The sequence below is a fragment of the Podarcis liolepis genome, assembly GCF_965112155.1.
Source record: "Podarcis liolepis genome assembly, chromosome: 9".
Taxonomy (NCBI): Eukaryota; Metazoa; Chordata; class Lepidosauria; order Squamata; family Lacertidae; genus Podarcis; species Podarcis liolepis.
The window spans coordinates 2,839,552-2,864,322 of NC_139564.1; the positions used below are offsets into that span (position 1 = coordinate 2,839,552).

Below are 24,771 nucleotides of genomic sequence, written 5' to 3' on the forward strand. Positions count from 1 at the left end.
TGAAGGAATTGAGGGGATGCTCATCAGATTGGCAGATGACACCAAACTGGGAGGGACAGCTAATGTCACAGAAGATAGAATCAGAATTCAAGATGACCTTAACAGATTGGAGAACTGGATGCAAGCTAACAAAATGAATTTCAACAGGGAGAAATGTCAGATTCTGCACTTAGGCAGGAAGAACCTGCTTCACAAATATAAGATGGCAGACACCTGACTTGCCAGTAGTACATGTGAAAAGGATCTAGGTGTCTTAGTAGACTATAAACCTAACTATAAAGTCAACAGTGTGATGCTGCAGCAAAAAAGGAGCCAGTGCTGTTCTAGGCAGCATCAACAGAAGTCTAGTATCCCAATCAAGAGAAGTAATTATTATTGAGGGGAAGTGCGTGGAACAGATCTCGGTGTTTCGATTTCTGGGAATGGAGTTGAGAGATGACCTAACCTGGGGAGAAAACAGCCAAGACCTGATGAAGAGAGCACACCAGAGGTTATATTTTCTGAGAATCCTCTGGAAAAACAATCTCTCAAAGGACCTGTTGATGGCATTTTAGCATTGTACTGTGCAGAGTGTATTGACTTACGGTTTGTGTGTGTGGTTTGGGAGCTGCATGGTCAGGGAAAAAGCAGGGTTGTAAAGTGGGGTGTAAAGACTGCAGAGAGAATAATTGGGTGCACTCTTCCCACTTTGGATCAAATCTATGCTTCCAGGTGCCATAAGAAAGCTGCAGAGATAGCGCAGGATAGTGCGCACCCCGGAAATGATCTCTTTCAGCTTCTGCCTTCTGGAAGAAGTACAGGGTTATAAAGACTAGGACTAGCTGCCTGAGAAACAGTTTCTATTCAGATGCGATTTTGGTTTTAAATGCAGTGTAAGGAGTCTCTATGGGAGTATATTGTATTTAAAAATGGGGCATCAGAGTATTTTTTTAGGGGGCTAACCAGGTTGGGATAGCTGGGATAGCAGGCTTGTTGGTTTTGAATGTCTTATTTGGATATTTTTGATTTCGTTGTTTTGTATGGGACAATGACAATAAAGATTATCGTATCGTATCGTATCGTATTGTATCGTATCGTAATAGTCCCACTCTATTTTGCCTTGGTCAGACCACACTTGGAAGACTGTGCCCAGTTCTGGGTGCCACAATTTTAGAAGGACGTTGGCAAGCTGGAACATGTGCAGAGGAGGGCAACCAAAATGACAAAGGGTCTGGAAACCAAGCCTGGTGAGGAACAGTTGAAGGAGCTGGGTATGTTTAGGCCGGAAGAGACTGAGAAGAGAAACTTGCTGGTATCTACACCCACAATGGGTGAGGATCCTCTTGCCTTGCTTTGTTTGACACGGGATGCCAAGGTCTGCAGCCTCACCCCCCTCAGTGACATCACAATGCATTTTACCTTTCAGCTACAGGTGTGCTTGTGATTGTGTATGGTGGAAGAGGAGAGCAGGCAGCCAATCAGCAAGCAGCTGGACTCACACAGCTGCTGCTTGCACTATGTTGGGAAGATAGGAAAGTGAGAAAGGTAGGTGGAGAAAGGAGAAATAGGCCTCGCCAAAGACTCCTGAGTAAGCTTAGAAGTCATGGAATGAGAGGAGAGGTCCTTTTGTGGACCAGGAATTGGTTAAGTAGCATAAAGTAGAGAGGAGGAAGAAATGGCCAGCTCCCCGAAGGGAGAAATGGAGAAGGTGAAGGCCCCAAAGGATCAGTGTTGGGATCTATGCTTTCAAATGATCTAGAGTAAGCAGTGAGGTGTATGAAGTATGTTGATGTCAACCAATTGTTCAGGGCCAGTAAAACAAAGAGAATCATAGAATCATAGAGTTGGAAGAGACCACAAGGGCCATCGGGTCCAACCCCCTGCCAAGCAGGAAACACCATCAGAGCACTCCTGACATATGGTTGTCAAGCCTCTGCTTAAAGACCTCCAAAGTAGGAGACTCCACCACACTCCTTGGCAGCAAATTCCACTGTCGAACAGCTCTTACTGTCAGGAAGTTCTTCCTAATGTTTAGGTGGAATCTTCTTTCTTGTAGTTTGGAACCATTGCTCCGTGTCCACTTCTCAGGAGCAGTAGAAAACAACCTTTCTCCCTCCTCTATGTGACATCCTTTTATATATTTGAACATGGCTATCATATCACCCCTTAACCTCCTCTTCTCCAGGCTAAACATGCCCAGCTCCCTTAGCCGTTCCTCATAAGGCAGCGTTTCCAGGCCTTTGACCATTTTGGTTGCCCTCCTCTGGACACGTTCCAGTTTGTCAGTGTCCTTCTTGAATTGTGGTGCCCAGAACTGGACACAGTACTCCAGGGGAGGTCTGACCAGAGCAGAATACAGTGGCACTATTACTTCCCTTGATCTAGATGCGATACTCCTATTGATGCAGCCCAGAATTACATTGGCTTTTTTAGCTGCCGCATCACACTGTTGGCTCATGTCAAGTTTGTGGTCAACCAAGACTCCTAGATCCTTTTCACATGTACTGCTCTCAAGCCAGGTGTCACCCATCTTGTATTTGTGCCTCTCAATTTTTTTGCCCAAGTGCAATACTTTACATTTCTCCCTGTTAAAATTCATCTTGTTTGTTTTGGCCCAGTTCTCTAATCTGTCAAGGTCGTTTTGAAGTGTGATCCTGTCCTCTGGGGTGTTAGCCACCCCTCCCAGTTTGGTGTCATCTGCAAATTTGATCATGATGCCCTTGAGTCCATCATCCAAGTCGTTGATAAAGATGTTGAATAAGACCGGGCCCAAGACAGAACCCTGTGGCACCCCACTAGTCACTCTTCTCCAGGATGAAGAGGAACCATTGATGAGCACCCTTTGGGTTCGGTCAGTCAGCCAGTTACAAATCCACTGAGTGGTAGCATAGTCAAGACCGCATTTTACCAGCTTCTTTACAAGAATATCATGGGGCACCTTGTCAAATGCCTTGCTGAAATCAAGGTAGGCTACATCCACTGCGTTCCCTTCATCTACCAGGCTTGTAATTCTGTCAAAAAACGAGATCAGGTTAGTCTGACATGACTTATTTTTCAGAAATCCATGCTGACTATTGGTGATCACAGTATTCCTTTCTAGGTGCTCACAGACTGTTTGCTTAATGATCTGCTCCAGAATCTTCCCTGGTATTGATGTCAGACTGACCGGGCGGTAATTATTTGGGTCCTCTCTTTTCCCCTTTTTGAAAATAGGGACAACATTTGCCCTCCTCCAGTCTGCCGGGACTTCGCCTGTTCTCTAGGAATTCTCAAAGATGACTGCCAGTGGTTCTGAGATCACATCTGCCAGTTCTTTTAATACTCTTGGATGCAGTTCATCTGGCCCTGGAGACTTCAATACATCTAAACTAGACAAGTATTCTTGTACTATCTCCTTAGTTATTCTGGGCTGTGTTTCCCCTGCTGAATCATTTGCTCCAAATTCTTCAGGTTGGGCATTGTTTTCTTTATCGGAGAAGACTGAGGCAAAGAAGGCATTGAGGAGTTCAGCCCTTTCTGTGTCCCCTGTTTGCATTTCACCATCTTCTCCTCTGAGTGACCCCACTGTTTCTTTGTTCTTCCTTTTGCTACGAACATACCCATAAAAGTCTTTTTTGTTGCTTTTAACCTCTCTAGCAAGCCTGAGTTCATTCTGTGCTTTAGCTTTTCTGACTTTGTGTCTACACGTGCTGGCTATTTGTTTGAATTCCTCTTTGGTGGTTTCCCCCCTTTTCCATTTTTTGTACACATCCTTTTTTAATCTTAACTCAGTTAAAAGTTCTTTAGATAGCCACCCTGGCTTCTTTAGGCACCTTCCATGTTTCCATCTCATTGGTATTGCCTGACGTTGTGCTTTTACTATCTCCCTCTTAACAAACTCCCAGCCATCATGAACTCCCTTTCCTTTTAGTATTACTGTCCATGGGATCTCACCCAGCACTTCCCTAAGTTTTATGAAGTCGGCTTTCTTAAAGTCAAGAAATTGAGTCCTAGTATGCTTGGCTGCTCCTTTCCGCTATATAGTAAACTTCAGAAGAGCATGATCACTCGCACCTAATGATCCTTCCACTTCTACCCCACTAACCAGGTCATCAACAATGGTTAGGACCAGATCTAAAATGGCTGTTCCTCTTGTTGCTTCTCCCACTTTCTGGACAATGAAGTTGTCTGCAAGGCCAGTGAGGAATCTATTTGACCTTATGCTCTTGGCTGAGTTTGACATCCAACAAATATCCGGGTAATTGAAGTCCCCCATTACTACTATCTCCCTTCCTTTTGCATGCTTGGCCATCTGTTCCAGGAAGGCATCATCTATGTCCTCCGTTTGGCTTGGGGATCTATAGTAAACTCCCACAATGAGGTCTCTGTTATTCTTCTCTCCCTTAATTTTGACCCAAATGCTCTCACTTTGGCTTTGAGGTTCTAAATCTTGGATCTCTTCACAGGTATACACATCCCTGACATATAACACCACTCCTCCTCCTTTCTTTTCTGGTCTGTTTCTCTGAAATAGATTGTATCCCCCCATTATTACATTCCAATCGTGGGACTTATCCCACCAGGTTTCAGTGATGCCTATTATGTCATATTTCGTTTGCTGTACCAAGAGCTCAAGCTCATCTTGTTTATTTCCCATGCTTTACGCATTAGTGTACAGACATTGAAGTCCATTAATCATTCCCCCGTGTCTCTTATTTAAGGATTTTTTCCTTAAATTGTGATCGAAATTGTGACATGCTCCAAACGGACCTCTCCAAATTGAGTGAATGGGTGGTAAAATTGCAAATGTAATTCACTGAAAACAAGTTAATAGACACTGGGGTTAAAACCTTTAGTTTCACAAACAGTGGTACCTCGGGTTACATACGCTTCAGGTTACATACGCTTCAGGTTACAGACTCCACTAACCCAGAAATAGTACCTCGGGTTAAGAACTTTGCTTCAGGATGAGAACAGAAATTGTGCTCCGGTGGTGCAGCAGAAGCAGGAGGCCCCATTAGCTAAAGTGGTGCTTCAGGTTAAGAACGGAGCTCCGGAACGAATTAAGTACTTAACCTGAGGTACCGCTGTATGTGCTCATGGGATCTGAACTGGCAGTGGCTGACCGAGAATGAAACCTTGGGGTTGTAGTAGATAGACGGATAAAGATGTCAACTCAGTGTGCGGTAGCTGTGTAAAAGACAAATTCCATGCTAGGGATCGTTAGGAAAGGAACTGAAAACAAAACTGCCAGGACTCAGGAGGATCATAATGTCATTATACAAATCTATGGTGTGAAAGGACTTAGAGTACTGGGCACAATTCTGGCCGCCACACCTCAAAAAAGGTGTTGTGGGGTTGGAAAAGGCTCAGAAAAGGGCAACCCAAAATGATCAATGAGTGAAGGTTGCAGCATTTGGGACTTTCTAATTTAGAGAAAAGGTGATTGATTTGTGACATGATAGAAGTTCATAAAATTTTGCACGGCATGGAGAAAGTGGATAGAAAAAAGTTTTTCCCCTCCCTCTCTCATAATGCTAAAAGTCGTGGGCATTTTATTTTTTAAAAATTTTGTACTGCCCTTCATTGAAAGATCTCAGAGTGGTTCATGGAATAAAATACAAGATAAAACACAATGAAGAATTAAAGCAAAACAACAACACAACAATCGCCCCTTCTCACAGATACATTTAAAAGGCTGCAGGATATTATTATTATTTTATTTGCATTTCTGATACATTACGATGCAAAAACAAAACAAAACCTGAAAATAATTACATATTACATATTCTATTACATTAAAAAAAATAATACAGTCAATGTCAGACTTCCCTTCCTCTCAATACATGGTTCCTTTTAACTTCTACTTCCTCTCACGTCTTCTTAGTTTCCCCAGTCTTTCTCTGCTCTTCCCATTATCTCTAGTTCTAACTTACACTGCTGAAAACATTACCATCCTGCTAGGCTAATTGTCTGCTTATAATATTTCTTCATATAATCAGTAGATAGTGTCCAGAACTTGTGGGCATTCAATGAAGCTAAATGTTTAAAGATTAAAAGGAAGTTCTTCTTCACATAGTGCATGGTTAAACTATGGAACTCCCTGCCACAGCAGGCAGTGATGGCCACCGATTTGGATGGCTTTAAAAGAGGATCAGAGAAATTCATGGAAGAGAGGGCTATTGATGGTCAGGGGCGTCACAAGGGAGGTTCAGGGCATGTGACCAGCACCGGGTGTCATGCCGGGATGTGTGTGTTAGTTTCTGTTTCTCACTGTGCAGCTGCTTGCAGTCACAGGACTGTGTTTACATTCCAGGGATTCCAGACTTTTGGAGTCTCACGGGAAAGGGATGTGACGTTACTGGTTTCCTGTTTCCTTTGTTCTTTTGTTTCCTTTGTACAGTTGCTCTCTGCTCTCATAGAGAGAAGATGTATATTCCTTTGCTCCCTGCATAGCGTAGTAATAAAGCATAGCATGTAGCCCATATCTATCTCATCCTTCCGTTGTGTGGTTTTAATGCTCTGCTGGGAGGGCTTGGAGGAAGATGAGCCTTATCAGTTCGGAAGAACGGAGCTGAAATCCCAATAGTGTGTGTGACAAAATCCCCTGGGCGGATTGGCGTGGTGGTGCTCACACCCCCAGCGGGTGGATTTTCGCGATTGTCATGAAAATCTGCCCACTGATTGCGCAAATACGCCTGGCGTGCGGTGCTGGCTGCCAGAGATGCCCCTCCCGGAGGCCGTGTGCATGCCCTGGGATGTAGAACTTTGCGGGTGCCTGGGCGCCCATGGCCCTGCATAGATGGCACCTACGTGTTTAAGGCTTGATGGTGAGCTTGTCTCTTGAGCTAGTCTCTTCGTGGGTGTTTCCTTCTGCTTGTCTCTCTAGCCATGGCCCCAAAGAAACCTGCAGCGGCGGAAAAGCCAGAGGAGCCACCAAAACCACCTCCTGGGAAGCTCAAATGGACATTCTATTCCACCTTTGGAACCATCTGCATTATCAGCTTCTTCACTATGCTTGTTCTCTGTAAGTCCAGCTCGAGCTGCTGTCGTGCAACCTCTGTTGAATAAGCTGCGCTGCCTGCTTTCTCTTGCCACGCACTAGAATCGCCGCAGGAGGATTAAACAAACCAACCTGCGTTTGGCACGCATAAAAACCGTGGACCAGTTTGCCTGAGGCATTGTTTCACTCTGTACGTGCCAACACCAGTTTACTTCCACCTTCAGAACTTGCACGTTTCCAAATGCCACGCGGTGCCCCTTGTGAACTTGTAAGAAGCCACTCGTTTAGCGTGGTGGCACCAGAACTTTGGAACTCCTAGCCTATTAATATTAGGCAGGTACCATCTTCTTTGACGGATGCGGGTGGCACTGTGGGTTAAACCACAGAGCCTAGGGCTTGCCAATCAGAAGGTCGGCGGTTCGAATCCCCGCGATGGGGTGAGCTCCCGTTGCTCGGTCCCAGCTCCTGCCAACCTAGCAGTTTGAAAGCATGTCAAAGTGCAAGTAGATAAATAGGTACCACTCTGGCGAGAAGGTAAATGGCGTTTCCATGTGCTGCTCTGGTTCACCAGAAGCGGCTTAGTCATGCTGGCCATGACCCGGAAGCTGTACGCCGGCTCCCTTGGCCAATAAAGCGAGATGAGCGCCACAACCCCAGTCGGCCACGACTGGACCTAATGGTCAGGGGTCCCTTTACCTTTACCATCTTCTTTGAGACACCTGGCAAAAACACAGTGGCGTAGTGTGGGGTGGAGAAAGGTGACATGGCCCCGTGCGCAGAATTCTGACGGGGCGCAACCTGGCTCCCTCACCAAGGCTGTGTGACTGTTGCCTTCTGGAGCCATGAGGAGGTGAGCTGCACCTAGGCCAGGTCTTTGGGGCTGTGAAGGTGCCTCTTTCTCCTCATGGCTGGTGAATGGACACCTGTCCCTGGGTGGAACTTCCACTGGCCGGAGCCCAGACTTTCCCCCAGCTTGTGCCAGTCTTTCTGTAGGGACTCCATCTTAGCATGTGTCCTTGGGGAGGCAAGTACCTTGCAGTGGGAGCATAGTGGTGAGGGAACTGTGTGTATATTGCTTTTGATTGTTGCTTTATTCATCAAACCTTTTATTGGCATCACATACAACATCCAAAACAAATCAGTACAGAATTCCCACTTCCCCAGTGGCACAAAACATTTGCTAAAAGAAAGGAGGCAGAGCAGTCTATTGTCACATCTCTTGGTCTCCAGGGAGATCAGACGTCTGCAGTGTATTTCGACGACAAAAACCCAAATAGAGATATTTAGCCACTAACTTGGTGAGCTCCTGATCATTCCTCAGTAATAGAAAATGTATGACCTCCGATTCTGGTTTCCATTTGGGGATACAGAGTTGATCTAGAAATTGCTGATGGAGATCAGCATATGGGCCCTATACGGCCTAGGACCCTCGTACCTATGGGACCGCCTCTCCTGGTATGTCCCACAGAGAAATTTACGGTCTGCAAATAAAAACATCCTGAAGATCCCAGGCCACAGAGAGGTTAGGCTGGCCTCAACTAGAGCCAGGGCTTTCTCGGCTGTGGCCCCGATCTGGTGGAACGCTCTGTCACAAGAGACTAGGGCCCTGCGGGACTTGATATCTTTCCGCAGGGCCTGCAAGACAAAGCTGTTCCACCAGGCCTTTGGTCAGGGCGCAGCCTGACCCCCTCCTCTGGCAATCTGCACAGAATTTTGCTTAATGGTTGCCATCAATTTGATTTTAATTAATTTTAGAAAGAATGTTTTTAGAATGCTGGATTATTTTGATTGTTGTTTGCCGCCCTGAGCCCAGCTTTGGCTGGGGAGGGCGGGATATAAATAAAATTTATTATTATTATTATTATTATTATTATTATTATTATTATTAGTTTACAACTGAGAACCATATTTGTAAGAGTTTCCACTAGGTGGTCTTCACCTGGGCAAGTTCTTTCTCCTTCCACCCTGCCTGAGAACCTTCCCCAAAGGAGGTTTGATGGATTTGAATTAAACCTGGCCAGCAAAAATGCCCTTCTTTCTTGAGAGTTAAGCAGAGGTTCAAGGTAATTGTGGTTAGTTTCATGCGCCCAAGAAAGTTGGAAATAAAGAGGGGAACATGTTATCTCTGCTGCTACTGTTAGTTCTTGGCGTTCAATATCCCACAACCTAGTTTTTATTATAGCCTTGGCAGATGGTAGGGACATCGATCACAAAAGTTCCACTGACAACCCAAGTTGCTGTACCTCCTTGTTAAACTGTTGTAGCCCTGGGGAAAGAAAGGGGTCTGGCAAGACTTTGCTGAGGAGAGGAGCTTTATCTGATGTAAGGCAGATGTTTAACCAGCATAGAAGAAATCTCAACCACACGACAGTCTCTACCTTGTGTGAGACAGTAAAAATCTTGAAGAGGAAAGCTGCCTGCACTTGTTCTACCAACTGGGTAAACCCTGGCAGCCAGGCTGGAATACCACAGAGCTTTATTGAGATTGCTTCATTCTTATTTTTTATAAGCCAGCCTGAACATTTTGTCATGGGAATTTTGTCATGATAATGTACAGACATTATTAATAAGTAAGCAGATATTAGGCAGCTGGAAATCTAAGCACCCTCCCTTGTTTCAACAACTTTAGATATCAGGTTGATCACAGATTCCGAAAACCCGCTTCTAATACCAATGAAAAAACTGAGGGTCAATATGGCAGATGGGCTCAGGAATCCGAAGATCGCTCACACGTCTCGTAAGTGGAACAGAAAGACTGGTTCATTTCTCATTGGTTTAAAAATAGCTGCCCACTTTTAAAATCTCAGAAGAAAGAAAGTAAAATGGAAGAATCTTCTGAAGGTGGAGAGGATGTAATCTTAAAGGCACAATCCTCCACATGTGCTGAGACTGTCTGCTGCTTAAAGGTTTCAGGATCCAATTTTTTTCATTGTCATCCTTAAGGGGCAACATCTTGTACCTGATCCCATGTTAGCCCTGCTTTCAAAAGAAAACAGTATCAATGCAAGTGTCAAACATAAAGAGTTAGTCTTCTTTCTTATGACAGCAGTGAGACAAGTAGTTGCTTCCAGCTGAGGGGAAAAGCACCCTCTCCCACCACAGAAACGTGCAACCAGTATGTGTGAAATAGAACAGTTATGGAATGCCAAACTCACCATCAGAGGGTGATAAAAGGAATAACATAGAAGGATAGGTTTGGCTCCCTATGGTCTCAGTTTATATCGTTTAGTAACAATAATACAGTACTTTCCCATCTCAGTCACAGAAGCCACTAGGGAGAAATTATCCTAGCGCTTAAAATTGAAGTGCACGATGTGGATTTAATAGAATAGAATAGGATAGAATAGAATTTATTATTTATACCCTGCCCATCTGGCTGGGTTTCCCCAGCCACTCTGGGCGGCTTCCAACAAAGTATTAAAATACAGTGGTCAAAAAAATGTATATATATATATAAAAAATACAGTGGTCTGTTACACATTAAAAGCTTCCCTAAACAGGGCTGCCTTCAGATGTCTTCTAAAAGTCTGGTAGTTGTTCTTCTCTTTGACATCTGGTGGGTGGGCTTTCCACAGGACAGGCGCCACCACCGAGAAGGCCCTCTGCCTGGTTCCCTATAACTTGGCTTCTCGCAATGAGGGAGCCGCCAGAAGGCCCTCGGCGCTGGACCTCAGTGTCTGGGCAGAACGATGGGGGTGGAGATGCTCCTTCAGGTATACCGTATTTTTCGCCCTATAGGACGCACCAGCCCATAGGACGCACCTAGTTTTTTTTTTGGGGGGGGGGAAATAAAGAAAAAAAATTATTCCCCCCCCCGCGCTCTGGCCAGCAGGCTGCTATCCGCAGCCTAGGGAGCCCTGCGGGAACTCCTGCGGGCTCCCCAGGCTTGCTGATAGCTTCCTGAAGCCTGGAGAGCGAGAGGGGTCGGTGCGCACCAAGCTTCAGCGAAAGCCTGCATTCGCCCCATAGGACTCACACAGATTTCCCCTTCACTTTTGGAGGGGGAAAAGTGCCTCCTATAGGGCGAAAAATACGGTAATCAGTAATATAAAAGATTTCCCATGGTGACATGAGGGTCAAGGTTTAACACCTGCGTTCATCCTGGAAGGCAGGCCTTTATGCTTGGTAATTGTTTAAATATTGTTTATAAAACATTCTATAAAGTTTGTAATTTAAAGAAGAAAAGAACAACTTGCTTGCTCCCCTTATTTAATATTCATTCTGGCTTCTTTGATAATTTTCTTGCTGTTTTCTTGCTGTTGCAGACATTGCTTTCAGCACTTAATGGTTCAGGTAGGTAGCCGTGTTGGTCTGACGCAGTCGAAATAAATATTTTTATTAACAAACTTGTCCAGTAGCACCTTAGAGACCAACTAAGTTTGTTCTGGATACAGTGGTGCCCCGCAAGACGAATGCCTCGCAAGACGGAAAACCCGCTAGACGAAAGGGTTTTCCGTTTTGGAGGTGCTTCGCAAAACGAATTTCCTATGGGCTTGCTTCGCAAGACGAAAATGTCTTGCGAGTTCCTGCAGGGTTTTTTTTCCTCCCCCCCCTTTCCCCAAGCCACTAAGCCGCTTATCAGCTGATCCTAAGCCGCTAGGCCGCTTATCAGCTGATCCGCTAAGCCGCTTAGCAGCTGATCCGCTAAGCCGCTTATCAGCTGATCCGCTAAGCCGCTAAGCCGCTTATCAGCTGATCCGCTAAGCCCGCTAAGCCGCTAATAGCGCTAATCCGCTAAGCCGCTAATGGGCTTGCTTCGCAAGACGAAAAAACCGCAAGACGAAGAGACTCGCGGAACGGATTCTTTTCGTCTTGCGAGGCACCACTGTATAAGCTTTCGTGTGCATGCACTGACGTGTATCTGAAGAAGTGTGCATGCACACGAAAGCTTATACCCAGAACAAACTTAGTTTGTCTCTAAGGTGCTACTGGACAATTTTTTAATTTTAGCACTTAATGGTTTTAGTTTTATTAGGGGGGGGGGGGAAGGTTGTGCATTGCTGTTGTTTTTCCGGGGGGGGGGGAATATGGTGTTTTGTTTTATACCTGACTTGTTGACTCCCTTGGGCACCCTACATTGTGAGATAGGAAGACAGGTTATTTAAATAAACTAGCAAAGGCATCTGTGTATATAGGTTGGTGATAGCAAAAAATAAACTCCTAACTCTAAGAATGTTTTTAGCCATAGCTTTAGCAGAAGAAGTGGCAAAGTTGCCAGCAAAAATAGAACAATCGGAAAAGACCTTCCAAGCGCGGAAAGGAAAGTACAGTAAGTATCTAAATGTTTAAATACGAATGAATTGAAAAAGATGTTTAAGATAACTTTTATTAAGAACCCAGAGGCCTTGCTTTTGGGAATTATGGGACTAGTGTTACCTAAATAATATAAAAATGTATTTATGTATGCAACCACGGCCGCTTGAATGATATTTGCCCAAAGATAGAAAGAAGAAAATGTTCTGACTAAAGAGGAATGGAAACAGAAACTACTGGACTATGCAGAAATGGAAAAACTTACTGGAAGAATAAGAAACCAAGATGACAAAAGTTTTTTAAAATAAAAAATGGAAATAGTTTACTGAATATATTATAAGATTATTGTAAACAGATCAAGACATTAAAGGATTAATGTAAAAATGTGCAGTGATATAAAACATACATTGGATAAATAATAAATAGGTTTAATTTGGAAATGCAGTAAAAATATCATAAACATAAGGAACCGCAGAAAGAGGGGGAGGGGTGTCGAAATAGGATACATGTAATAAGTTGCTTTTTAAGGGATTTCGCTTTTGTTTGTTGTAAAATGAAAATTATAATTTAACAAATAATGTCTAAATCTGACCCATCTTGAAAATACAAGGGCAAGCAAATATATGTGAGTTGAAGTTTGTCTGTCACATGCTCTGATTACAGCATGGGGAATTGGCAGCCCATTAACTGTCACCAAAATCAAAGAATACCTTAAATGAAAGTTAAATGCTGATAATCAGAGTTTACGGTGGGCTCGGGAACCAAACTCTATTGGGGATTAATAACTAGAAGATTTGAAACAGCCCTGTATAGTCTTCAGTCCAGTTCACAGTGATATTTTCTCCCCCACGGGCCTTCTAAGATGCTCAGGAAAGGAACTGTTCCAAGGTCTCATGTTTATTTTTTGTTGCAGGGGTTTGTTTGTTTGCTTTGTGTGTGTGTCAGTCTGAATTATGCCAAGTCTCTTCTGATACTTGGGGTGTTGCAGCCAGTGAGGTTAGAATATGACAAGAGGAATTTGTTGAACGGGTCAGACATTGGCCTTACCTGGCCACGTAAGTGTCCTTATCAGCATCCCAAAAGAATGGGCTATGCTGCCAGAGCTACAACTAAGTGATAGTGCCCCCCCCCATTAATGGGTGGGTTTCCCCCTCCCCAATTGTCAGGTGGAGAGAACAACAGGAGCGTATTGTGTGTGGCTGAGGAGAAAGCAGGCTAGAAGTTAGAGATGCAGAAGAGGCAAGAGATTTTGCACTAGAATAATAGAACTGTAGAGCTGGAAGGGACCATCAGGATCATCTAGTCAATGTAGGAATCTTTTGCCCAACGTGGGGCTCAAACCCACAACCCTGAGAGTAAGAGTCTCATGCTCTACAGGCTGAGCCGTCTTAGTACTAATGCTGCGAGCCCCTCGGCCTCGTGCTCAGGGGACTCCTGTCTTCCACTGCCTCCCGCCAGTGGTGTAGCGTGGGGGGTGCAGGGGGTGCCGGCCGCACCGGGCGCAATATCTGGGGCTTAGGGTTAGGGGGCACAAATCCATGGGTTAGGGGGTGCAAATTACTTGCCTTGCCCCGGGTGCTGACAACCCATGCTACGCCACTGCCTCCCGCAGTTTGGTCAAACTCATGCTGGTAGCTTCGAGAACACTGTCCAACCATCTCGTCCTCTGTCATCCCCTTCTCCTTGTGCCCTCCATCTTCCCCAACATCAGGGTCTTTTCCAGGGAGTCTTCTCTTCTCATGAGGTGGCCAAAGTCTTGGAGCCTCAGCTTCAGGATCTGTCCTTCCAGTGAGCACTCAGGGCTGATTTCTTTCAGAATGGAGAGGTTTGATCTTCTTGCAGTCCATGGGACTCTCAAGAGTCTCCTCCAGCACCAGAATTCAAAAGCATCCATTCTTCGGCGATCAGCCTTCTTTATGGTCCAGCTTTCACTTCCATACATCAGTACTGGGAAAACCATAGCTTTAACTACGGTACATGGACCTTTGTTGTATATATGTGTAAATAAAACTATATGCCATAAAGATAGAGCAGTCTCCCCTAACCTTCGTTCCAGGAGATCCAAACCCTGGGTAACCTCTCCTACTCTTTCACCCTTAAATGGCACCTTACTCCCATCCACCCCATACTGCCCATTTGTTTCATTCTTCCTTCCTGGTCCTTTCACTTTCACTTTGTCCCCCTGTAGCAGCTTCCCTCTCTTAGCTCATTTCTCTCTCTCTCCCATGGTACCTTGGTTTACAAACAGTCTGGTTTGCATACGTTTTGGATTACAAACACGTCAAACCCAGAAGTGCATGCTAGTTTCTGTGTGTTGCCACTGTGCAGTGCTCTTGGAGTCACAAGACTCTGTTTTGCATTCCAAAGATTCCAGGCTGTTTGAATTCTCACGGAAGACAGGAGACGGATGTGATGTTGCTGGTTTCCTGTTCCTTTGTTGTTCGGTTGCTCTCTGTTCTCACAGAGAGAGGATGTATTTTATTTTCTGTCTGCGTAGTTAGGAATAAAACGCTCTTTAGCCATGTAGCTTATACTATCTTGGCTCCTTCCCTGTGCTGGATAAAGGGGAAACACGCTTGAAGCGTCATCAAAGGCTCAAGTCGTTAATCACGTCGGAGGAGCTCGGGTGAATGCAAGTCCGACAGTGCGTGTCCCAGTTTGCAAACTTTTTTTTTTATTACAACCCATTTTTGGGGGGGATTATGAACAATTTTTTTTGGGAGGCCCCATTAGCGAAAGCGCACCTTGGGTTACAACCTGTTTTGGTTTACAAAAGGACCTCCGGAAAGGATTATGGTTGTAAACCAAGGTACCACTGTATTAATACCACCAGCACCTACTTTCAGCTCACTTTCTAATTTCCTTCAACACTTCCTCTGGCCTTTTCCCCTCCGATGAGGTAGACCTTCTTTCCATCCTTGAACGTCTCTGTCTCCCAGCCACCTTCACAGCAAGATAGGGAGCTGTTGGTGCTGGTTTGGTCCAAACAATGAGTGGAGCAGGTGAGTGAGGAGGCACTGGGCAGACTTTGGCAGAGAGGTCCACCTAAGAGTGGTCCAAGTTCTACTGGTGGGCCCCAGCCCACAGTTTGAGAAGCCTTGTCATAAGAGCACCAGGGAGACATTCTTCACCAAACTCAGAATAGAATGGAAGAATAGAATTTATTATTTATACCCTGCCCATCTGGCTGGGTTTCCCCAGCCACTCTGGGCGGCTTCCAACAAAGTATTAAAATACAGTGGTCTGTTAAACATTAAAAGCTTCCCTAAAGAGGGCTGCCTTCAGATGTCTTCTAAAAGTCTGGTAGTTGTTCTTCTCTTTGACATCTGGTGGGAGGGTGTTCCACAGGGTGGGTGCCACCACCGAGAAGGCCCTCTGCCTGGTTCCCTGTAATTTGGCTTCTCGCAGTGAGGGAACTGCCAGAAGGCCCTCGGCGCTGGACCTCAGTGTCCGGTCTGAACGATGGGGGTGGAGATGCTCCTTCAGGTATACTGGGCCTTTGAGGCCATTTAGGGCTTTCAAGGTCAGCACCAACACTTTGAATTGTACTCGGAAACGTACTGGGAGCCAGTGTAATAATAATAATAATAATAATAATAATAATAATAATAATAATAATAATAATAATTTTTTATTTATACCCCGCCCTCCCCAGGCAAGGCCGGGCTCAGAGCGGCTCAGAGTGTAGGTCTTTCAAGACCGGTGTTATGTGGTCTCGGCAGCCGCTCCCAGTCACCAGTCTAACTGCCACATTCTGGATTAGTTGTAGTTTCTGGGTCACCTTCAAAGGTAGCCCCACATAGAGCACATTGCAGTAGTCCAAGCAGGAGATAACTAGAGCATGCACCACTCTGGTGAGACAGTCTGGGGGCAGGTAGGGTCTCATCCTGCGTGCCAGGTGAAGCTGGGAGACAGCTGCCCTGGACACAGAATTGACCTGCGCCTCCATGGACAGCTGTGAGTCCAGAATGACTCCCAGGCTGCGCACCTGGTCCTTCAGGGGCACAGTTACCCCAGCAGGACCAGGGAGTCCCCCACACCTGCCTGCCCCTTTCCCCCAAAAACAGTACTTCTGTCTTGTCAGGATTCAACCTCAATCTCAGGATTCAACTTCAACCTCAGCACCCTTCCTGGCCTACAGAACCTCTTCCAATGCAGAGGGTTCCATTATCCACCCTAACTTCAAATATGGTGATGATAAGCAGCCCTGAAGTGCTTATCAAAATCTACTCACTTGATCCTTTGCAATGGAAACACTATTGATATAACGTTTATTCTCAATGGGTTCTTTCCTTCCTTCAAGAAGCTCAGAATATCATGCATTAGATTATCCATTTTATCCCTGCAACAATCCTATGAAGTTCAGAAAGGAATATGAGAATAACCTCAGGTAACCCAGAATGCCTAAGGCCTGAGCAGGGATGTCAACCCCTTGCTCAAATATTTTTTTTTATTTGTTTTTAAAACCAAACAAAAACACAACAACCATGAAACACTTATCTAGTAGCCTATCTCATTGTGTCTGTTTTATCCATGGACTGGATAGGAGATACGATGGCCACCTTCAAATATCTGAAGGTCTGTCACATGGAAGAGGGAGCATGCTCTGGAGGGTAGGACTTGAACCCAGGGCTTCAAGTTACAAAAAAGGAGATCCTGGCTAAACAGTAAGAGCTGTTTGACAGTGGAACGGTCTCCCTTGGGCGGTGGTGGACTCTCCTTCCTGAGGTTTTAAAGCAGAGGTTGACTGGCCATCGGTCATGGATTATTTAGCTGAGATTCCTGCATTGCAGGGGATTGGACTAGATGACCCTCGGGGTCCCTTCCAGCTCTACAATTCCGTGATTCTATGAATGAATAAACCAAGATTTCAAAAGCCCTTCCAGCATATACTCAGTTCAATGCCTGCTATTTCAAAAGCCTTTCTTTTCCTCCCAGAAGACCTCTTCAAGAAAGGTAAACCGAAGACTGCTGGTGGCTGGGATTTTTTTGGGAAGAGTTTCTACTACATTTCTAATGAGGAAAAGACCTGGCATGATGCCGAGAGCTTCTGCCTGACTAGAGACTCCCACTTGGCCTCCATCCTAAGTGACGAAGAGCAGGTCTTATATGTTTCTTTCCCCCCTCCTCACCCCTTGATATTTAGGATTCAAAGTGTATTGTTCTGTCCACCCCTGTTCTTACTTTCACATGCAAATATTTCATGACCCACAAAGTGCAGCTCCTTGCATTATCTGTGCTTTATTTATGATGCTTGAATGCTAACGCATAACGTAAAGCTTGCTTTATATTCCAGTTATTTTTTGCTTGATGGAAGACATGGAACTAGTGCTTTTCCCCCCTTAAAAAATGTTTAGGGTTATTCTCATTTTCCTACTCGTATTGAAATACTGCCCCTCAATGAGACCAAACTTTGATTCACAAAATGTTTAGGGGTATGCGTACCCCAACAGAAAAAAAGTACTGCACGAAACTATTAAAAAAAGAAATGTATCTACAGTGGTACCTTGGGTTAAGTACTTAATTCGTTCCGGAGGTCCGTTGTTAACCTGAAACTGTTCTTAACCTAAAGCACCACTTTAGCTAATGGGGCCTCCCGCTGCTGCCGCGCCGCTGGAGCACAATTTCTGTTCTCATCCTGAAGCAAAGTTCTTAACCTGAAGCACTATTTTTGGTTTAGCGGAGTCTGTAACCTGAAGCGTATGTAACCTGAAGCGTATGTAACCCGAGGTACCACTGTATATAAATACAATACACCACACACACTCCAGAAGTTCAGAAACAAAACAGAACACCCCCAGAGGTTAAAAAATAGAGGCCCCGACTCAGCAGTGTCGTGTGCCTGGTTGGCACCTGGTTGGCACCTTGGGGGAGCAGGCACAGGGGCGTAGGAATTGGGGGCGGTTGTGGCGGGCCGCCCCAGGTGTCATCCCTGAGGGGAGGTTGACAAAATCCCCCTGGGCAGATCGCCACAGCACTGATCGCACCCCCCAGCGGATCGCCCAGCTCCTGGGTGCATGGCATGTGTGCCACTCCGAGTGCCCGAGCGGCTAGCTCTGCCGCTGGGCAGGCAAGCACCCCAGGACAATACCTTGACCTTCCTGTTCTGGGTGCATTTATGTTACATCCTCCTCACACAGCCCTAGAACATCGCAAAGCGGCAACAAGGATGCTGCCCTTCCAGGACTGTGCTGCTGCGATGCTCTAGGGCAGTGTTTCCCAACCTTTTTTGGGCAAAGGCACACTTGTTTGATGAAAAAAATCTCGAGGCACACCACCATTACAGCCCCGTGACGTCAGCGCGCAGCGTCGCGCCGGGAGGGACGCACGAAAGTGTAAGTTTCAAATTTTTTCCCTCCCCTCCTGTGTAAAGGGGAATGCACTCTGCTAAGTAAAGGCACTTGCCACAGGGCCACGCAGCCAAGGGGTCTAACTCTGCAGGGAAAAGCTTCCTGTCTTTCCTCTGCCCCCTCCCCACCGGAAAGGGATGGTGGCTGCAGGCTCTGCCCCCCCCTAACATCTGCAAAATGATTAAGGCTGATACATTGTGTTACAGGATTTTATCTAGGTAAATTCCCTGAGCTGTCAAGTTGAAAGGGTACATTCAGGCATATTTGCAACATTTAACAACTTTAAAGATGTGCCCCCCCCTGTAATTTCCATAACAGTTGGAAGGTCAAAAATATAACCTCCTATGACAACTCCTGCAACCCATGAGCTTTCAGACAAAGATCATGCATGGACAAATGTAAAGATCTTTGGAAAGTATTGATCGAAACCACAGTAACAAACGAATCAATGTATCTTCAAGGGAAAGAATAAGTAGATCCATTTGCATATATAGCTCTGTAAGCTTAATTATAGTCCATTGCTATTTTGTTATTGCTCTTTTCCTCTGCTTCTATTTATTTTTAATGCATGTAACCTTTTTATTCCCCCTCCCCCCCGCCAATTTAACTCCTTGTAATACTCTCAATAAAATATAAAGAAACAAGAAAGGAGATTCCCACAAAACATTAGGAAGGCCTTTCTGGTGGTGAGAGCAGTCAGACAGGGGAAGGGGCTTTTAGGGAGAGGTCGGGGGGGGGGGCATCTGCCAGGGATGCTTTAGCTGTGAGTCCTGAATTGCTGGGGGTTGGACTGGATGACCTTTGGGTTCCTTCCACCTCTATGATTCCATGACCTTTAAGGGAAGTCACCTCCATCTTCCTCTCAGAGCAGATGCCCACAAGCCCTGGGCGGGAAGAGCCAGAGAGAGAGAGAGAGAGAGAGAGAGAGAGAGAGAGGAGGAGGACATTCCTAAGAACCGGCAGCTCAGCTCTCGCCTCCCTCCAGGAACCAGAAAAGCCAGTTTAGGGCTCAGATCTTTCCCACAGGCCTTTCTGAGTTCTTCTCCGGGGACACCCCAGGATGGCCAGAGCGTCACAAGAACCGCACCAGACATTCACCAGACCCCAAATCTTTCCCCCTTCCTGGCCTGAGAGGCTGCAAATTCTACCTGCCTTCCCCCCTCCAATTGATCAACACACAGAGATGCAGGTGGCCAGGGACCCACCTGTGCACACCTGAGCCTGCAAGGGGCAGCCAAGCCCCCTTCACCGCCTGCCCCCCCGCCAGCCCCCTCTCCCCTCCTCCCTAGGCGGCAGCTCCGCCATGACCACAAACGGCGGCGGCAGCAGCAGCCGCGCGCGGCCCGGGCTCCCCTCGCCGGCCGCGGGAGCCAAGGCGCGCGACGAGGGAGCCAAGGCGCGCGATAATTTTCTTAAATTATGTCAGCGGCGCCCGGCAGAGCAGCCCTCTCGGCCACGGCAGCCCGGCTCTCCCAGCCCCCGGGGGCCGCCCTCCTCCCTCGCGCACCCGCAGCGTTCCCGCCCGGAGAGGCGGCGGCGGCAGCAGCAGCCGCGCGCGGCCCGGGCTCCCCTCGCCGGCCGCGGGAGCCAAGGCGCGCGACGAGGGAGCCAAGGCACGCGATAATTTTTTTAATTATTGGGGGGGCGCCTATGAATGAGAGGCGGGCGCTGTGGACGGAAGCGCTGCCCGCCGAGCTCGCAGGCAGCCAGGCAGGCAGACGGCGAGAGCCCCTCGCTGGGCGGCCTCTCCTCGCCGCCGCCCCGCCTCTCGCCGCCCGACTCGCCCGCCTCCCTCCCACGGAGGTAGGCTGGTGTGCCGTGGGAGGGAGGCGGGCGAGTCGGGCGGCGAGCATACGCGGGGCGGCGAGCGAGCTCCCTCCCACATCCCATCGCCGCTCGCTTCGGCCGGCCTACTGGGCTGTCGCAGGCGGAAGGCCTGCGCATGCGCGAGGTTTTCACGCTTTCCTCCAGTAGGCCGGCCGAAGTGAGCGGCGATGGGATGTGGGAGGGAGCTCGCTCGCCGCCCCGCGTGTGCTCGCCGCCGCCGCCCCGCCTCTCGCCGCCCGACTCGCCCGCCTCCCTCCCACGGAACACAAGGCAACGTTCCACGGCACACTAGTGTGCCGCGGAACACCGGTTGGGAAACACTGCTCTAGGGCTTTGTGAGGATGTAACATACACGCACCCAGAACAGGAAGGTCAAGGTATTTCACATCTGGCAACAAAGGAGCCCCTTTGGTTACAGATAGTACAAGAGTAGATGAGTCTTAAAAGGCTAAAATGTATACTAGAATTTTGACCAAACTCAGCCTCCCAGAGCAAAACATACGTCAGGAGGCTAACTTTGATCTGAATCGTTTTTACACTTCCAGAGTTGCCGATCAGAAGGTTGGCAGTTCGAATCCCCACGATGGGGTGAGCTCCCATTGCTTGGTCCCTGCTCCTGCCAACCTAGCAGTTCAAAAACATGTCAAAGTGCAAGTAGATAAATAGGTACCACTCCGTTTCCATGCGCTGCTCTGGTTCGCCAGAAGCGGCTTAGTCATGCTGGCCACATGACCCGGAAGCTGTACGCCAGCTCCCTCGGCCAATAAAGCGAGATGAGCGCTGCAACCCCAGAGTCATCCGCGATTGGACCTAATGGTCAGGGGTCCCTTTACCTTTACATTGCTTCTGGTAAATGAGTCCTGCAAGCCACTATTTCTCCAATGAAAATAGGGACATCCCCATCCATAAAGATAATTTTCCTATTCATACCCCTCCCATCTGACTGAGTTGCCCCAGCCACTCTGGGCAGCTTCCAACATATATAAGGTAACGGTAAAGGTACCACTGACCATTAGGTCCAGTCGCAGATGACTCTGGGGTTGCTGCATTCATCTCACTCTATAGGCCGAGGGAGCTGGCATTTGTCCGCAGACAGCTTCCGGGTCATGTGGCCAGCATGACTAAGCCGCTTCTGGTGAACCAGAGCAGTGCAAGGAAACACCATTTACCTTCCCGCCGGAGCGGTACCTATTTATTTACTTGCACTTGACGTGCTTTCGAACTGCTAGGTGGGCAGGAGCAGGGACCGAGCAACAGGAGCTCACCCCGTCGCGGGGATTCGAACCGCTGACCTTCTGATCAGCAAGCCCTAGGCTCTGTGGTTTAGACCACAGTGCCACCTGCGTCCCCTTCAAACATATATAAAAACATAATAAAACATTAAAAAAACCCTTCCCTATACAGTGGTACCTCGAGTTACAAATGCCTCAGGTTACAAATGCTTCAGGTTACAAACTCCGCTAACCTGGAAGAATTACCTCGAGTTGAGAACTTTGCCCCAGGATGAGAACAGAAATCGTGTGCCAGAGGCACAGCAGCAGCAAGAAGCCCCATTAGCAAAAGCACACCTCTAGTTACGAACAGTTTCAGGTTAAGAACAGACCTCCAGAATGATTTAAGTTAGTAACTAGAGGTACCACTGCATAGCATTGCCTTCAGACGGCTTGGGAGTCGAATAGCTCCATGCCCTCCAACATTTCTCCCATGAAAACAGGGAAAAGTGGGACATTGTGGGATCATATTGGAAACCAGGACAGTTTCTCTAAATCAGGGACGTCCCTGGAAAATAGGGACGCCTGGAGTGTCTGTAGCCACTAGAGGGCTGTGAAAATTTGTGTCCCAGGCTTTTAAGACTCATCTACCCACATACTAAGGACACAGGTGGCGATGTGGGTTAAACCACAGAGCCTAGGACTTGCTGATCAGAGGGTCAGCGGTTTAAATCCCTGCGACGGGGTGAGCTCCCATTGCCCCTGCTCCTGCCAACCTAGCAGTTCGAAAGCATGTCAAAGTGCAAGTAGATAAATAGGTACCGCTCTGGCGGGAAAGTAAATGGCATTTCCGTACACTGCTCTGGTTCGCCAGAAGCGGCTTAGTCATGCTGGCCACATGACCCAGAAGCTGTACGCCGGCTCCCAATAAAGCGAGATGAGCTCTGCAACCCCAGAGTCGTCCGCGACTGGACCTAATGGTCCGGGGTCCCTTTACCTTACCCATTTACTATCTGAAACCAAAGGGATATATTGGTTGCCAGATATGATTGTTTTTTTTCCAGTTCTACCCCACTGCATAATTAAGACAGCAGTTACCCAAACGGCCTCCCTTACCTTCATGGTTCTCAAAGGGGCAATAGCACTTCTGAAGATCTTACTTTTAAGGCTGTTCCAGGAAGCTGAAGCATGTCCATGGCCTGTTAGCTGAAAATTCCTGAGTGCAGCTTGCGGCTTGCCCCCTGTAGGAGGCTCAAATGTCTTGGAGAAGTACCACAAATGGAGGACAGGGAGGTAGCAGATGGTAAACTGCTCTCACGTCCTACCTGGGTAGATGATCTGATCTTATTCTCTCTCCCCTATGAATGGTGGTGGTGACAGAATCAATGCAGTATCTGTGCAGTGGCTTTCAAATTGCGTCCTCGAAAACCTTGGAGTTCCACGGCAGCTTAAGACGGGAAGATGTTGGAAGATGAAAAATAGGTTTTTGTGAAATTCACTTGTCCACCGCTACTGAAATTTCTTGCAGTGAGTCACCACAAGAAAATGTCAGGCAAATTCTCCAGCATGTTCCCACTTAACGTAGGGTGAAACTAAACAGGTTCCTGGCAAGAGAGGTTGAGGTGATTCCCAAAGTGTGTTATTTATGCAATTCAGATTGCTTTGCCAATGTGCACAATACTGTATTGGCCCAAATATAAGCCTCACGCAAATATAACTCGCACCTTTAAAATTCATGGAGGAAAAAAGAGACAATACCCAAATATCAGCCACTCCCTTAAAATTCACTCACACCTGTTCCGTTTTACTGCACGTCTGTTTCAGCAGCGATATCGTAAAAGCCAATTTTGGTAAGGTCGCGAATTTAAGCCGGACTTTAACTTTTCACGGTCAGAATTTTTTGGGGGGGGATATAAGTGCAACTTATATTCGGACCAATAGGGTACTTATGCTTCAGTCGCTGAGTTTGGGCATTTTGTCATGTGAGGTTGTTTCTTCCTCCTGCAGAACTACCTCACCTCTCAGCTCAGTGATCCTACCTGGATTGGCCTTACAGATGAAAACGAGGAAGGCAACTGGAAATGGACAGATGGATCCAGAACTAAAGCACAGTGAGTCTTCAAAAGTTTGCTCAAGTTCAAAAGTGGTGCAGGACCCTCTTTCTTCTGCTTTGGTAGACCTAGCTTCTCTCTGTCTCTCCAGTTTAATGGCCTAGGACCCTCGTACCTATGGGACTGCCTCTCCCGGTTTGCCCCGCGGAGGACCTTAAGGTCCATAAATAGCAACACCCTAGAGGTCCTGGGCCCTAAGGAAGTCAGATTAGCCTCAACCAGAGGCAGGGCCTTTTCAACACTGGCCCCGGCCTGGTGGAACACTCTGTCTCATGAGACCTGGGCCCTGCAGGATCTGATTTCTTTCCGCAGGGCCTGTAAGACAGAGTTGTTCCGCCTGGCCTTTGGCTTGGAATCAACTTGATCCCCTCCCCCTCTTTCCTTTCTCCTTCTGTGATGGAACTTCTATTTGGGGACTTCCCTGGCTTTTTTCTGGCCCACGTAGGACCAGCCTTGGTGAAGACTTGACGTTTTCATCCCCCAAAAAGTTTTTGATTTGAGTTTCTATTGAAATGAGGCTGTATTTTACTGTTGTATTTTAATCTTGTTTTTAAGTTGTATCTTAATCAATTGTTTTATATCTGGTGTTAGCCGCCCTGAGCCTGGTCTTGGCTGGTGAAGCCGGGGTATAAATAAATTTATTTATTTATTTATTATTATTATTATTATTATTATTATTATTATTATTAACAGAAGTCTTTCCACCTTTTGCCCCCAGATATTGGTCTCTCGGCAACCCCAGCTACTCAGAGCATGATGGAGCGCTGGAGAAAGACTGCACATCCATCGTGCCGTCATCTGGCGGATATAACTGGAATGACGACTACTGCCACAAACTACATAAATGGGTGTGTAAGGAGAACATAGACATTGAAGAACCATAAAGTTGGGGAAAACTGGGCCAATACCTTACTGAAGGGAGAATGGTTTTCATTCCATTGTTCAACTCCAGGAGAAGTCTGCTTAGCCACAGAACGAACAGAAACATCCAATTCCACCCAAGCCTTGTTCTTTGTGCTCCGTGAAACAAAGAGAGTTTGAGAGGTTGTTTGCTATTA

The 24,771-nt window shown here is 46.9% G+C and overlaps 1 protein-coding gene across 3 annotated transcripts; it reads left to right on the top strand.

Moving 5' to 3' along the window:
* Positions 1-1,393: 1,393 nt before the first annotated feature.
* On the top strand, positions 1,394-24,771 carry LOC310685946 (uncharacterized protein). 3 transcript variants are annotated; one of them, XM_083459096.1, is made up of 7 exons: positions 1,394-1,524; positions 6,848-6,985; positions 9,591-9,698; positions 12,144-12,230; positions 17,153-17,316; positions 23,610-23,713; positions 24,432-24,771. In XM_083459096.1, the coding sequence occupies exons 2-7, from the start codon at positions 6,850-6,852 to the stop codon at positions 24,595-24,597; spliced, it is 765 nt and encodes a 254-aa protein (XP_083315222.1). In that variant the 5' UTR covers positions 1,394-1,524; positions 6,848-6,849; the 3' UTR covers positions 24,598-24,771. The 3 variants fall into 3 exon arrangements, with proteins under 3 accessions (XP_083315222.1, XP_083315224.1, XP_083315223.1); XM_083459098.1 differs by having other exon boundaries at positions 17,156-17,316; XM_083459097.1 differs by lacking the exon at positions 1,394-1,524 and adding an exon at positions 1,531-1,739.